The following is a 16,483-nucleotide window of genomic DNA, read 5'->3' on the forward strand; positions in this document are numbered from 1 at the left end:
AAACTTAGTTTACAGATGCATCTGGAAGTTAGCTCCCAAAGGATGTATTTTTTATCTTGCTCCTTCCCAGATACTGAGGCATTGGAAATCATGGCTTATCCATCTCCTGGCTTTTTAAGCAGCCACTATGGGCCATGAATTTGGTCAGAAACAGAATTATAGTTTCAAGGGTTAATAAAAATTGTCAATGGCAGAGAAATATGAGCAAGACAGAGATTTCTCTAAAAAGACATAACATTTTGTGTCTCAGAGCTCCAGGTAGACTTAGAATCTGAAATGTGGTTCCTAACAGCAGCCTGAATAATTACTGCAGGAAATAGACAACCCTCCAAACTAGTCAAATAAAGAATGAGGATGCTGGATGGTTCGGTTGGTCAAGTGTCCAACTCTTGGTTTTGGCTCAGGTTGTGTTCTTGGAGTCCTGATCTCAAGGTTGTGGGACCAAGCTCCATGTTGGTTTCTGTGCTCAGTGTAGAGTCTGCTTGAGGATTCTCCTTCCCCCTCCCCACCAACACTTGTGCTCAATCTCTCTCTCTTTTTCTCTCTAGATAGATAGATAAAATCTGTTTAAAAAGAATGCGTTTAAGATTCCTTACAACAAGGAAATTATTAGATATTACTATCTCTCACATCTCATATTCATCCTTACTCCTAAAGAACACAGGTCTTTCCTTCACTGTTTTTCTTTTCACTTACCAGAACATGTCACACCAGCATCTTCATTATGATTGCAATAATGCTTTCCCCATTCATGGTGTCTACACTGCCAGAGAGCAGATTCATCTCCTTGGCAGGAAAGATTGTCAAGCCAAATGTGTCCACTTCCCTCACTGGCGTTAACTCGACCAATGGCGGTGACAGCAGTTGGGCATCCCAGTTGTTTACATACCACAGCAGCATCATTACTATCCCAGCCATCATCACACACTGTCCCCCATTCCCCTTGGAATTTTACTTCTAATCTTCCTGAACATTCAGTGACTCCATCTACCAGTCTCAGGCTCAGATCTGCTCCATCTGTTAGAGGGACACAAAACAAATCAGTGATAAAAAACAAGAATAAGGGGGAATATAAGCAGACACAGAGAAAACAGTGATATAATACCACTGAAAATCATTAAAGGTGGAGAAAGGATGGCTTAGGCAAGAAGACAGTACTTTTCAGACTGGCTAGTATCAAAAAGATAAGAAATAAGTCTTGGTGAGAAAGGGGAATCCTCTTGCACCGTTGGTGGGAATGCAAACTGGTGCAGCCATCATGGAAAACAGTATGGAGGTTCCTCAAAAAATTACAAATAGAACTACCTTATGATCCACGACTTGCACTAAGGGTATTTACCCAAAAAATAAAAAGCACAATTTGAAGGGATGTACACATCCCTATGTTTATAGCAGTATTATTTACAATAGCCAAATTATGGAAACAACCCAAGTGCCTGTTGAAAGATGAGTAGATAAAGAAGGTGTGGTATATTATAATATTATTATTCAGCCATAAAAAATGAAATCTTGCCATTTGCAATAACATGGATGGAGTTAGGATAATGCTAAGTAAAATAAGTCAGTCAGAGAAAGACAAATACCACATAATTTCATTTATATGTGGAATTTAAGAAACAAAACAAATAAGCAAAGGAAAAAAAGAGAGAGGTAGAGAGAGAGAGAAACCAAGAAGCCAACTCTTTTTTTTTTTTTTTTCCAACTCTTTTTTTTAATTAGAAAACTGTAGGTAACTTTAATAAAATCACTTCAAGAATATAATTTGGTTGTAAAACCAATACAATGAGCTCTAAAAATTTTTTTATTCAGTTAATAAAGTCATCTGTAAATCCTGTAATATGTTCATATTCACAAAATCTGAATGAAAAGCAAACAACTTTCCATTTTACCATGTTAGCATGGTAATTCAAAGTTCACTTTGAAGGGACCCAAGAAGCCAACTCTTAACTATAGAGAACAAGTTAGCAGTTGCTGAAGGGGAAGAGGGTGGGGGGATGGGCGAAAGAGGTGAAGGAGTTAAGAGCACACTTATAATGATGAGCCCAGAGTAATGTATAGAATTGCTGAATCACTAATTTGTACACTTGAAACTAATATAACACTGTACGTTAACTATACTGCAATTAAAATTAAAAACAATAAAAATACTAAAAATAGAAATACCATATGATCCAGTAATTCCACTATTGGCTATTCATCCAAAGAAAATGAAAATGCTAATTTGAAAACAATATATGTACTTCTATGTTTATTGCAGCATTATTTACAATAGTTGGGATATGGAACAGCCCAAGTATCCATCAATAGATGAAATGGATAAAGAAGATGTGGTATATGTATGTGTATATATATATATATATATATATATATATATATATATATATAATGGAATATTACTCAGCCATAAAAAAAGAATGAGATCTTGCTCTTTGTAACATGGATGGACCTACAGGGTATAATGTTAAGTGAAATAAGTCAGACAAAGAAAGGCAAATATCATATGATTTCATTTATATGTGGAGTCTAAAAAACAAAACAAATGAAAGGACTCTTAACTATAGAGAACAAACTGGTGGTTGCCAGGGGTGAGGTGGGCAAGGGGATGGGTGAAATAGATAAAGGGGATCAAGAGGTACACATTCTTAGTTATAAAATAAATAAGTCAGAGAGATGAAAAGTATAGCATAAGGAATATAGTCAATAACACTGTAATAACTTGTATGGCAACAGATGGTGACCACACTTATTGTGGTGAATGTCAAGTAATTTATAGAATTATTGAAGCAATATGTTGTACACCTGAAACCAATATAACATTTATGTTAACAATGCTTCAATAATAATTTTTTTTAAAGGGAATTTTCAGGACAGAGAGCATGTACCATAAAAAGAGTTTCTGGGGCACCTGGGTGGCCCAGTTGATTAAGCATCTGACCTTGGCTCAGGTCATGTCTCAGCATCCCCACTCAACAGAGTCTGCTTCTTCCTCTCCCTTTGCCCCGCTCCCCTCAAATAAATAAAATCTTAAAAAAAAAAAAAGGTTCCTAACAAGAGATGCAGGGGCTCAATTTTATCTAGAGATTTTTTTGTTTTACTATCACAGAGTTTTTCTTAGAATTGTTTTTTTCTAGTTAAATATACATTCGCATGTGTAGGTGGTACTCACACACTCAGGCCCAGGACTCAACAATGACTTTTGCCTCTGACTGCATTACCTATCTATAACTACCTGGTTTGTGTTATATGCCTGGTCCCTTTGTGACCAGTTCCTTAGTCAAAAAGCTAACAAAGAGAAAGGGGACCTAATCACTACCACTTTCACCTTCCCCCAATCTATATTCCTCAAAGAACAGAGCTTGATCCTGAGCAATATCTTACAATAAATAAGTTGCTCCTTTCCACTGGCAGTTTTAGTTTTTGCTGCTACAATACTGTTTATTGTGAGTCCTCAGCATTGAGAAGAAATGTGCTGATTGGGGACCTAGAAAACTTTTGGTGGATAAATGGGACTGGAAGGCAATTCCTCTGCTTTTTTCTATCCCAAATCCCTTTTGCTTTCTTCAGCTAACAAAACCCATGTTTTTTGTAGGAATCCCATTCTTTATGATTCAAACAATAGATGGTCATGTTGTCCAGCAACAACAAAAGGCCAATTTAAGAAATAGTAAAAGGACCAGAACCCCCATGACATTGTTTCAATGTTTGAATCCAGCTATGTATGAAGCCAACTGTACCCCCTGGATGTCTCAGTTTTCTGAGTCAATATTCTCTTCCCTTAAAGTTAATTTGAATTGAGTTTTCTTCATTTGAAAAAAAAAAAAGATATCTGATGAATACAGGGACATTTTTACTCTATTTTATTTTTCTGAATGTTCTCTGGGGTTCAGGACATGCTGGATCTGCTTCAAACTAAGAACTCAAGTGAAAAAAGGAGTGTCACCCCTTCCCATATAAATCCACTGTCCCTGTGCCCTGAGCAAGCATGGTGCATGAAAGTCTCTAGACACAGAGTCTGTTCATACCATAGCACTAGCATAATTGAGGTTTTAATAGAAAACCAAACTACTTTTTAACATTTGATTCTGTGAATTGAACTAATATTTTGGGAAGGGGCAGGTTAAATTCTGCAGATAGAGGCTAATAAAGGCTGTGATTTGTTTTTAAAACTCATCCCCAAAGCACAACTTGCTAGTTAAGCTATTTTTTTCTTTTTCTTTTTCTTCTCTTTTTCTGGGGGGATTGGGGGAGGAGGGAGGATTGGTTTATTCTCTGAACGCCTCCTTCTATCCTCATGACTTGGGTCTTGATTTCACTGTTCATCCTTCCTCCCTAACCTAGTTATTTTCATTTCAGTTAAAGAAAAATCTCCACAGGTATCAGATGGGGAACCTGAAATTAGGTCATAATAAGGTGATTGAGGAAGCAGGCTTCATTATGTTGGCAAGAGTTCAGGCTTTTAAGAACCTTTCCCCCTTTCTTTTGTCCTCTCAGGAAGCACCGAATGAACCCAGATCAGTCCTTACCCAAGCAAATCACTCCAACATCCTCAGCGTGATCACAGTTATGCTTTCCCCATCCTTCATGCTTGCAGTTCCAGAGAGCTGACTCATTTCCACTGCACACAAGATCATCAAACCAGATTGGCCCAGAACCTTCTCCAAAATTAGCTGAACCAGAGAAACTGACAGCACTTCCACATTCGAGCTGTTTACAAACCACAGAAGCATGATCTATGTTGAAGTTGTCATCACACACTGTTCCCCACTGTCCCTGGAACTTGACTTCTATTCTGCCAGAACACTGGTTTCCGCCGTTCATCAACCTCATCTCCAAACTGGATCCATCTAGAGTGGGGTAAAGACCGGAAGTCAGAAGTGACATTCTTTCAGAAGTGATTTTTAAAAATAAGATTCCTCTGGACACTTGAGATTTGATGCTGTCCTTAAAAATGATGCCGCATTTTGGAAGCTTCCCATCTGTACATACTGGGGAATTTTCATCTTTTAAAGACCAGCTAGAAATTAAGGCTTTCATCTATGTCTACTTACCAAGGAAAATGTTTTACATATTAAATTTGCTTTCTGTTTTGCTTTATTTCCTTCCATTATTAAGACAAAATAAGCACTCTTTTATGTAGAAATTGACAAATTTGTCTCAAAGCACTTACTTTAAAAAACTAGAAAAAATAAAATTAGTCCATCCAACAAAGTAGCAAAAATGGCAAACATTAAAAAACATTAAAAAAAGTCATTTGCCAAACATTAAAAACCTTTATTTTAATCTTTCTTTATCACAAACAGTCAGAGCATGAAGAATTGTCTGAAGTTGAGTGTAAAATTAGAAAACAATAAAAAGGGAAAAATAAAAATGCCTGAGCATGGACAACTGTTTGCAAAAGCATCCTGTACTATACCAAATTAATAAAAATTGAGGAAAAAATATCAAGAGAATTCATTTCTCACCAATCTCCTCTTTGAATCAAAGCTTCCCCCCACCTCCAGAGCATCTGGTACAATTTTTAGCAAAGAACAGCTTTTTTCATAAAGGAAATTTTCTCTATACATGTTTCCCTGGATTTTCTATGAGGACTAATATATCTGAAAAAAATTTTGGGATGAAATCTGGGGACACGTGAAAAACAAGAACTGCTTATGCTTGAGCAAGTGTTTAGAGGCTCTTTTTTTGAGAGAGGAATTTACTTTTAAAAGCTCTACATACCAGGCAAAAGACCTCTACTTAACAGGATTTTTTATTCTAGACAATTAATAACCATAAAAATAATAGTTCACAATTAAATATGTGTCTGGTGTTCTGAGTGTATCACATATGCTATTAGTCTTCACAACATTAAGCATTATGTATTCTTTCCATTATCCCTACTCCACAGATAAGCATTCTCAGTTTCCATAATTGTCATAGGATCATACACCTAGAAAATCATAGAGCCAGGATGTGAAAAGAAAAAGCAGTCTAACACTAGTGTTTATTCTCCTGACTATTATACTGTGTTGTCCCTGTGTGTGTGATAATAGTAAAATCTCCCAAGAGGCAGAGGCTCTGAGGATTGAGCATCAGTCAGGGTGGGGAAAATACAGCCTCTGAAACCTCATGAAACTAAGGAGTCCTTGAGTGGCTACATATATACCAATTGGAGCATTAGCTGTATAAATTTCAAAAAACAAATTTGATTAATTCTATCCTTAAGTATGAAAAAAACAGAAAACAAGAGTTAAAAGTGTTACACTGATGTCTTAGCTTGAACAGTGAGTTCTGTAGGTTGCAATGATTTTAGTAAGAGCCTGGCAAGATTTTATTTATTCATGTATTTGAAAGAGAGAGAGAGAGAGAGAGAGAGGAGGAGGAGGAGCAGAGGGAGAGGGACAAGCAGACTCCCCACTGAGCATGGAGCTCGCCCTGGGGCTCTATTCCACCACCCTGAGATCATGACCTGAGCCAAAATCAAGTCTGATGCTCAATCGACTGAGTCACCCAGGTGCCCCAAGCCTGGCAAGATTTATTATGATTTTTAACTTTACCATAGATGTGCGACATAGATGTTACTATTGTTATTCCTATCTTCCCCTTGTAATGATTAACAATAAAAAACAAGAGGAGTAGGAGCAGGAGGAAGTGGAGGAGTTGGAAGGGGGAGGATGGAAGGAAGAAGGAAAAAGAAGAGCTCTAATGCATTAAAACACTGATTTTCAGAACCTGAAGTTCAGAAAAATTTAACAACTTGCTCAAAATAACATTCATGAGGTGCTGAACTGGAATTTAGTTCCGCATCTTTCTAGACACTAGCCTGTATTGTACCCAGTACACCACAATACAGGGGGAGAGATTAGTCCTTTCTAAAATATCCTCCCTGGAGGAGATGGCCTCTAAGAAAGAGGAAAGCCAGTGAAAGGAACAAGGAGAAATGGGAAGTCCAGGAATCTGAATTGGGTCTTAACTATGACCTCATGATTTATAGCAAAAAGGTGTGACACAAAGCTTTCAGAGTTACTGTAAGGTCAATGGAGATAAAGTTCATGAAATTTTTTCTAAATTAAAACCACCATGGGGCACCTGGGTGGTTCAGTCAGTTAGGCTTTTGACTCTTGGTTTCAGCTCAGGTCATGATCTCAGGGTCTTGGGATGGAACCTATGTTGAGCTCCATGCTCAGCAGAGAGACTGCTTGAGCATTCTATTTACTTTCTCTCCCTCTCCTTCTGCCCTTCCCCCTGCTTGCTCACTCTCTTTAAAATAAAATAAATAAATAATTTTTTTTTAAAACCCAGAACAAACCACCATGTAAATGAAATGAACAGCACTGCACACTGGAAAAAAGCAATTCTACTCTGCAAAACATCCTTCCTGCAGCAAAAGATTAGTGCTAGGAATATTTATTTCTTGATTCATTAAATTGATTATCAGTTAAGGGACAAAAAGGTTAATGCACAAAAGCAGCATGTTACTGAGAAGGAACACAAAGAATTGACTTAGATATGATATTTTTACGTGGGAGTAGAAACTGACGGTGGGATTACTGGCTCTCAAATTGAAGCTGGTCACTCCTGGACTACAATATTCAGAATCTCCTTTTTTTTTTTTTCTAATGGGATGTGTCATGCATTGTCTGGTCTTTTAGCAATAGATTGGGTGATTTTATATATGAACTAGGAAACTCACAGAAAAGTGGCTCCTTTTCGTTTTTAGGCCATCTACATATTTTTTTTTCCCCCACAAAGCATTTGACTTCTGCAAGTCCTACCTGAACAGGTTACTCCAGCATCCTGTTGATGACTGCAGTTGTGCTTTCCCCATCCATCATGTTTGCAGTCCCAGAGAGCAGATTCATTCCCTCGACAAGAAACATGATCCATCCAGATTCGTCCAGAGCCTGCCCTGGAATTGGCCCATCCAGCGGCTTTGATAGCAGTGGGACATCCCAGCTGCCTGCAAATCACAGAGACTTCATCCATGCCCCAGCCATTATTACACACCGTTCCCCACTCCTCCTGGACTTTCACTTCCACTCTCCCGGAGCAATTGTCTTCACCATCCGTTAGCCTCATCTCTTTATCTGCTCTCCCTGCAGCAACAGGTGAAGGCAGCAATTGGTCAGGATCCAAAGAGCAAGCAGGGGATTATTATTCCTTGGATTACTTATTTATTTTTCCAAGCTAAATGTCAGAAACATCCTCAGACTCATTAATGGTACGAGAGGAGAATGTTATTTTGTAGGAACAAAGATCAGCATCACAGGCTTCAGATGAAGCAAGGATGCAAAATCGGTAAAGCTAAGTAACACAGTTCTGAGATTTTTTTATTAAGTCGATTTATATAATCTCCATAGAGTTTACTATGTAAATAATATATTACAAAATTTTATAGATAGGAGCGATGTAAGTTTCTCCAAATTCCTAAGAGCCATAAAAAGAAGGTTCATGATGAAGATGAAAAGACCAGTCTTAAGGAATTTAACACCCATTACACACATATATGAAAAACACCATGAATTTTTAAAATACTAGTTGAAATCTGGCTGAAAGTTTTCTACTTTATTAAATGGGAGTTGAGATGGAGATATTTTCCTATTTTTTCCTACCATAAAATAATCCCTCGTCCCTCCTTCCCCCCAGACTCCAAATGTCTCAGCTCCCACCCTCTGATTACTTTAACCAACAGGAAACTGCGGTCTCTCTGATATATAGCTGGCTTCCCTCAATACATCTTAAGGTAAAATTTGGCATTTGAATTTTTAAAAGTTGTTCCTAAAATTCCACTTTATCCCAATAGTTCTGAGCTTTTTCCTCTGTTTTGTTTCCTATGTTTTAGGTAGGCATTATTCAAATTTAGGCAAATGTACTTTTTTTTTTCCTGTGAAAGTTTATTTTATCTTGGAGGAAACCATGCCTCTAGTTCATATTTTGGTGTTGCATGGTTAGGACCTCATTTTGTGCTTTTAATATCTGATCCTTTGAAATCATGAAGCATGTTTTCAGATGCTGTTGAGCCTTCAGAATTATTTGCGTTTGACCAAGCACTCACCAAGAGAATTGGTCATCAAACAGGTACTGAGAATGGAGACCACAGCCACAGCAGAGGGACACAAGAGGGCAAAACATCTTCTAAAGTCTGTGAAAAAAGAAACAAAAAAGAACAAAAGTATTGCCTTCCCCAAAAGCAACTTTGGAGAATACAGATGGTTTCAAAGTTTTGAGATTAACAAGGAAAGTCGAATGAAGACAAAGAATTCTTCTTTCTAAATGGCAAGGTGGACAGGAAACACACATACCTGGGATCACATAGTCTCAGTGAAATAGCTCTGGAAATGTTTGTGGTTAGAGGCGACTCAGCAGTGAGGAATTAAGAGCAAATTGGGGACAGAAAACAATTTCAAGAGCAGAGCTAAAAACCTAGAAAATTGAGAAAGCATCCATGAAGCTTAGCAGGGGCAGGTCCCCCTTCCAGGCCAAAACAATATTCAACTACTGAGGTCCCCGACTCCAAGCCCACTGGATCCAGACAGTTAGGTGGTAAATTTCACAAGGGAATGGATTCTATCAGGCTCAGCACTGTTTCGCCAGTACCTGGCACAGTGCATGCTAAATAGTAGCTGAACATCGGTGGAATGAAGTGGTAAGGTTTATATTTGAAAAAAAAACAAAAAACAAAATACTGGATCTTATCCCCAGATATAGCATAAAACTCTAAAGCTTTCATTACTCTCTCTTCTTATTCTTACCTTAACCCAACACTCACGCAACAGTAAGAATGGTTTGGTAGCCACATAGGAACATGCACTTTGGTATAAGTCACTAAAGTGTGGCCTTAGGACTTGTGCTTTCATGTGGCATGCTATACTGCCATAAGAAAGCTTTGGGGGATGCCTGACTGGCTCAGTGGTTGAGCATCTGTCTTCAGTTCAGGTCATGATCCTGGGTCCTAGGATCGAGTTCCGCATCAGGCTCCCCATAGAGCCTGCTTCTCCCTCTGCCTATGTCTCTGCCTCTCTCTGTGTGCCTGTCATGAATAAATAAATAAAATCTCTAAAAATAAATAACTAAAATAAAAATTTTAAAGATTAAAAAGCTTTGAAACAATTTAAAATGCTAAATGAGGTTAACATATCCATATAAATTATGAAGTAGATTTCAGCCCTCAGGGATGTTATTTTAAATTCCCCTGTGTGATCAACTTTCAGTCAATATTCCTTTCCATATGGTCAATCTTTTCTAAGAATTATTGTCATACTCAATAAAATTCAGTTCATTTCAGCTCCTTAACTTCACCTTAGCATTTTTACAAACCTGATGCCATATCTAATCTTTCTTTTTTTTTCTAATGCCAAATCTAATCTTTATCTCCTATCTTCATTTGTGAATCTACAGCAGACACAAGTCACTGCCACCAAAGCTTAATGCCCATTTTCCACTCCTTACTCTCTTGATGCCAATTACTATTAAATAAGATCCATTGACTATTAACTTTTTACTGCATTAAAAGGTAAATGTATAATAAATGAGAAATGTTTACCAGCAGATCCAGAGTTTCCGTGTGGGACCATTCTGAATTTGTCCAGTCCAGAGTTTTAATGATTTCTAAATCTTCTTGTATTATTCCTTAGAAATGTTCTGCTAAAGAGGACCACTAAGAATTCTAAAAATCATCTCACTTCCACAAGACAAAGCAAAGCAAAACACAACAAAAAACCCCAGAAAGGCTACATAATGGAGGTGGAGTCAATCAACGAAAAAAGGGAAGTCATTCACAAACTGAGGTTCCCTTTCATACTCATGTTTTCTTCAATCTGGGACATGAAACAACCAAAAGAAATTGAGAAACACTACAGATTTACAAAAATTAGGGGGAAATACTAATGCATGTTCTGTTGCTATTGAAATGAATATTTAGATTTCCATACTTTGTTTTGGACTAATATATTAAAATAAAAATGACTATCACTGTGCAGTTATGTCAAAAACTAAAGTGAAATAAGCAAAACATAATTAAATAATGTTTTATCAGTTTTATCACTTTTAATACTATTACCATAATCAAATGAGCTGAATGAATAATTTTGTGTAGACCATCTACAGAGGGCATTTGCTTTCTCTTTTCTAATGAGATGAAGAGTAACAATAAAATTAGCCATGACCATTACAGATTCTACAAATGGTGCAATAAAAATTTACAAGACGTAATTTTAGCTCTGAATAACTCAAATTCAGTGAAAGAAACACATACGTGAGCAATAATCCACAGCGATTCAAAGCACAGAGTGAAAAATAAAGAAAAACAGGGTCATATCAACTGGGAGACAGAAATGAATAATACAATACAGGCATGTAAAAACATGGAAATTTGATGGTCCCTGATGGGATAAACATTCTCTGGTAATAGTGGTGCGCCAGAAGGGGGAGTTTAAGAAACATCTCCAGTCTTGCAAGGAGACACTCACTACAATCCAGTGAAAAAGGTCACGCTGGCTTCTTTCCATTCCTTGGACACGACTAACCTCTTACACACATTGTTCCTTCTGTGTGTACTACTTTCTGCCACTGTCCTTCCTGAGCTCTTAGTCTTCTGTCTTTTATGTCTTTGGTTAAACACGACTTCACTAGGTAAAATAACTTGAACCTTGACTTATTCCAGAAACTGTGCATTCATGGCAACCTGTACATTGAGGATTATAACAACTTATACTTTTTATAATTATTTATTGGTCATCTTACTTGCTAGTTCTAAAACACAAAGGATAGGAAACATGTCTTCTTTTTCAACAAGACATTCACCAGCCCTTGCAGATAGCACTTGATAATACCTGTTCTCTGTTCCTGTGACAAATGTTGTTGATAATGCTGTTACTGTTGCAGAGGTAAACAAAGGTTATATGAAGAAGGGCATCATGTACCAGACTAGAGAATTTGAATTTTATATTATAAAAACCTATTCCTTGGCGTGGAAACTCTCTCAATGCAGTAAACTAAAGCAATCATGGTACTTAACTTGTTAGTTTCTCATCTTTTATGGATCACTGTCCTTTGTTGCCTGATATTCAGTGTCTAATAAATTGTCATTTCGGGACACCTGCATGGCTCAGTGGTTAAGCGTCTCCCACAGTCCTGGGATTGAGTCCCACATCGGGCTTCCCACAGGGAGCCTGCTTCTCCCTCTGCCTATGTCTCTGCCTCTCTCTGTGTCTCTCGTGAATAAATAAATAAAATCTTAAAAAAAACAAAAAGAAAATTGTCATTTCACCTATTTTGTCCATTTTCCAGTTGTTTCAGGTGGGAGAATAAATGCACTTCCTTTTTCTTCATCTTTAATGTAAGCAGAAATTTTTTGCTCACTAAGATTTTTGTCTTTTGAAGTTTGCACTGGTCTATTCTTTCCATTCCTCTACTATTTATTTCAATTGGGCTCTTCTTATACTCTTAGTAGATTTAAAAAATAGGATTCTACTGTCACTGCATTGTACTCTTGCTCTCATTTCTATTACCACTCCTGCCTCCAATCATCCTCAATATTGCTTCCGAGATTAAACATAAAATACAAAGCATCTTGCGGTGCCTGGGTGGTACAGTCAGCTAAGCGTCTGACCCTTGGTTTCGGCTCAGGTCATTATCTCAGGGTCATGAGATATAGCTCCGAGTTGGGCTCTGCGCTCAGCAGAGAGTCTTCTTGAGACTCTCTCCCTCTGCCCTTCCCCCAACTTGCTTTCTCTCTCTAAAATAACTTAATTAATTAAAAAAAAACCACACACACACAAACATTTTTTGATACTCCAATTTTGAAAACCACTTACTGTCATTATTAGTCTATCATATAATTTGTCCTTTGAAAATTGTAACGCATACTTTAATTATTGTTCATCTTACTTGCTAGTTTTAAGATACCATGGATAGGAGGAGTGTCTCCTTTTTCAATAAGTTGAACATATGACTCCTTTATTTGTTATTTCCTGTCACTTTCATTTTTTTCCTTTGTCCTTCAACAAAGGACAAAGGATGCTGCCTGTACCCTTTTTTCTTCCCAGCCCTTGTGATGGACCAGCACTCCAATATATTTGAGGAAGATTCTCAAATATGCATACACGCAGCCTTGTAAAATGAGTTTTGCCTGCTTGTATTTTTAAATTACCTAAATGACATGTTGTAATTAAAAAATAAGAAGGACACCTGGGTGGCTTAGTCAGTTTAGCATCTGAGATGTCAGCTCAGGGCATAATCTCAAGATCCTGAGATCAAGCCCTGCATCCAATGTGGAAACTGCTTAAGATTCTCTTTCTCCCTCTCCCTCTGATCCTCCCTCCACCCTCTCTAAAAAAAGGGGGGGGATGCACAGTCAGTTAAGTATCCGATTCTTAATTGTGGCAAAGGTCATGATCTCAGGGGCTTGGGATCGAGCTCTGCATTGGGCCCCCCTCTCAGTGGGGAGTCTGCTTGTATCCCTCTCTCTCTGCCCCTCTCCCCACCCCCAACCCTGGATCTCACTCTCTGTCTCTAAAATAAATAAATCTTTTTAAAATACCCAATGGACTGAAATTAGAAATCAATAACAAAAGTATCTCTGGAAAACTTTGAATACCTGAAAACTAAATAGCTCACTTTTAATAATCCGATGGTCAAAGAAGAAACCAAAAGGGAATTAAGGGCAGCCCGGGTGGCTCAGTGGCTTAGTGCCGCCTTCAGCCCAGGGCGTGATCCTGGAGTCCCGGGATCGAGTCCCATTTTGGTCTCCCTGCATGGAGCCTGCTTCTCCCTCTGCCTCTCTCTCTGTGTGTCTCTCGTGAATGAGTGAATGAATGAATAAATAAATCTTTTTAAAAAGGGAATTTAAAAATATTTAAGAATAAATAAAAATGCGTAGAAAACACATCAAATTTTGTAGGGTGTAACTAAAATTCTATATAAGGGGAAATTTATAGCACACGACTCCTAAATTAAGAAAAACATGGCAAATAAATGGCACCAACTGTCACCTTAAAAAAAGAAGAGAACTGGCATATCCCTCTCCAGCTGGTAACCCTTATGTGCCCTGGGTCAGCTTTTAGCTCGTGATAGTGTATCACCCCCAAGGTGTAATGTAGTTTTAATGTCTGGAGGCCAGCAGCTCAACTGGGCACTTTATACCCTTTAGCTGGGTGAGCTGTTAAAACTGCATGCCTACCTCTCTCAGTCACCCCCATATCCTCCATTCCCCAGTGGTTTTGGAAAGGAAGATGAGGACCACCTCCCTCCTCTGTGACCCTGGCACTTCAGTCCCCTACTACACCTCCATCTACTTAACTCACAGTGGTGCTCACTTGCTTGGAAGCAGTGGTTGCCCTCCTGTACATGATTTCTCTAAACATAATAGGACAGGGCTCTGTATCAGTGAGAAAAGTCTCAGACTAATGGCAGAAACTTGCACTTTGCATATGTGAGTTTTAGGTTGTGAAACCTAAGATCCTCATTTATTAATGGAATGTCTGATTTCTTTTCTTTGCTTTGCTTTGTTTTGGTTTGGTTTTTTGTTTGTTTATTTGTTTGTGGTCTTCTTGCTCTATTTTGTGGCGCTGGAAGAGATTCAATTATTCAGACATGGGGTCCTTTCCATAAGAGGTACTTCTGAAGGTGGGATATAGGGTTGAAGAAACCTAACCACCTTCTAAAATCATAGCTCTCCAGTGACCTTTAAAGAAAGCTGGTCTCTAGGACTTGACAAAATCATTACAGTAGCCTAGTGCTTTTCTTGGAAGCCTTTTTAGGGAAGGATGCTAAAGGTTTTTCAGTAATTATGCCCTTTAAGTTTTTAGAGCATTGAGGTTTAGGAATTTTGAGGGGATGAGAATGGCTGTTTGGGGACTGACTTGTAGATAAAAGATTTTCTTTTTATTTTGTCCTCATCATTTCTTTCCATGTAACTTCCTACTGGCCCAACTTGGGCCCAGTGCTTTGTTTTTGGTTTTGCTTTGCTTTATCATTGGTTCATTCCACTCCCAATTAGTGAAATAAGATGAATTTCAATCCTTACATAATATGATACAAAAATTAACTCAGAATGGATCAGAAACATAAATTGAAGACCTAAAACCACAAAACTTTTCAAAGAAAATAGAGGAGAAAATCTCTGTAAAATTAGGTTCCATAAAGAGTTTCTTTCTTTCTTTCTTTTTTAAGATTTTATTTATTTATTCATGAGAGACACAGAGAGGCAGAGACATAGGCAGAGGAAGAAGCAGGCTTCCCATGGGGAGCCTGATGGGGGACTCGATGTTGGGATCATGCCTGAGCTGAAGGCAGACACTCAACCACTGAGCCACCTAGATGCCCCTCTACAAAGATTTTCTAATACTAAAAGCATGAGTCATAAAGCAACAATTTGATAAATTGGACAGCATCAAAATTTAAAAATTCTGCTCCTCAAAATCACAAAAGAATGAAAGCCAAGCCACAGAGTAAGAGAGAAAATACTTGCAAATCATGTATTTGATAAAGGACTTATATTCAAAAGTTTTCAAAATTTATAAAGAATTCTCAAAACTCCATAATATGAAAACAACCATCCTTATTTTAAAGGAAAAACAAAAGTTTTGCACTTCACCAAGGAATGTACATGATGGTGAATAAGCACATGGAGTGATTCTCAGCATCATTAGTCCTTAAAGAAATGCAAATTGAGAAATCCACAATGAGATACAACTTATTTACCTATTTGAATGGCTAAAATTATAGAGACTGCTATGCCAAATGTTGAGAATATTGAAGGAATGGGACTGTCCTATAGTCTTAAAGGGAATTTGAATAATTTATCCACTTTAAAACAGTTTGACAGGCTTTATTTTTTAAAACATTAAACAAACTCTTGAGTTTTTACTAAGAGAAATAGTATCAGGGAAGCCTGGGTGGCTTAATGGTTGAGTGTCTGCCTTTGGCTCAGGGCATGATCTGGGGAGGGAGGATTGAGTCCGCATCGGGCTCCCTGCATGGAGCCTGCTTCTCCCTCTGCCTATGTCTCTGCCTCTCTCTCTCTGAGTCTTTCATGAATAAATAAATAAAATCTTTAAAAAGGAGAGAGAGAGAAATGGTAACATATGTTCATTTAATGATTTACTCATGAATGTTTATGCCATATGAATGTTTTATTCATAATAGACAAAAACTAGAAACAAACCAATGTCTTTTAACTGGTGAATGGGTTAACAAGCAGAAGCATGAATCTACTGATGCATGCTACCACAAAAATGACTCACACTTTGTGATTCTACTTCTACAGAATTCCGGAAAGTGCAAACCAGTCCATTGTGACTGGAAGCAGTGGTTGCTTAGGGGTAGATTGGGAAGCAAGAATTACAATAGGGGATAATTATGATGAAACTTTTTGGGGCAAGTAATATGTTCATTGTCTTGACTGTGTTGATGGCTTTAGGTATACATCTATATCAAAGCTAAAAAACTGAGTAAGTCCGTACAGCTTAGTGTATGTCAATTATACATCAATACAACTGTTTAG

General features: G+C 37.8%; 1 protein-coding gene across 4 annotated transcripts in view; it reads right to left on the reverse strand.

Annotated features, from left to right (window-relative positions):
• The window catches only part of CD163 (CD163 molecule), a 30,086-nt gene extending 19,378 nt beyond the window's left edge, over positions 1-10,708 (reverse strand). For 2 of the 4 annotated variants that reach the window (XM_041736717.1, XM_041736715.1), the window contains exons 1-5: positions 10,523-10,708; positions 9,035-9,121; positions 7,755-8,075; positions 4,524-4,844; positions 697-1,017 (exon numbers count right to left, since the gene is read on the reverse strand). In XM_041736717.1, the coding sequence (XP_041592651.1) occupies positions 697-1,017; positions 4,524-4,844; positions 7,755-8,075; positions 9,035-9,121; positions 10,523-10,553 (1,081 nt within the window). In that variant the 5' untranslated portion in view covers positions 10,554-10,708. The remainder of the gene's footprint in view (positions 1-696; positions 1,018-4,523; positions 4,845-7,754; positions 8,076-9,034; positions 9,122-10,522) is intronic. The other 2 variants (XM_041736716.1, XM_041736718.1) reach the window with 2 other exon arrangements.
• Between the last annotated feature and the right edge of the window lie 5,775 nt (positions 10,709-16,483).

The sequence above is a fragment of the Vulpes lagopus genome, chromosome 21 (assembly GCF_018345385.1).
Source record: "Vulpes lagopus strain Blue_001 chromosome 21, ASM1834538v1, whole genome shotgun sequence".
Lineage (NCBI taxonomy): Eukaryota > Metazoa > Chordata > Mammalia > Carnivora > Canidae > Vulpes > Vulpes lagopus.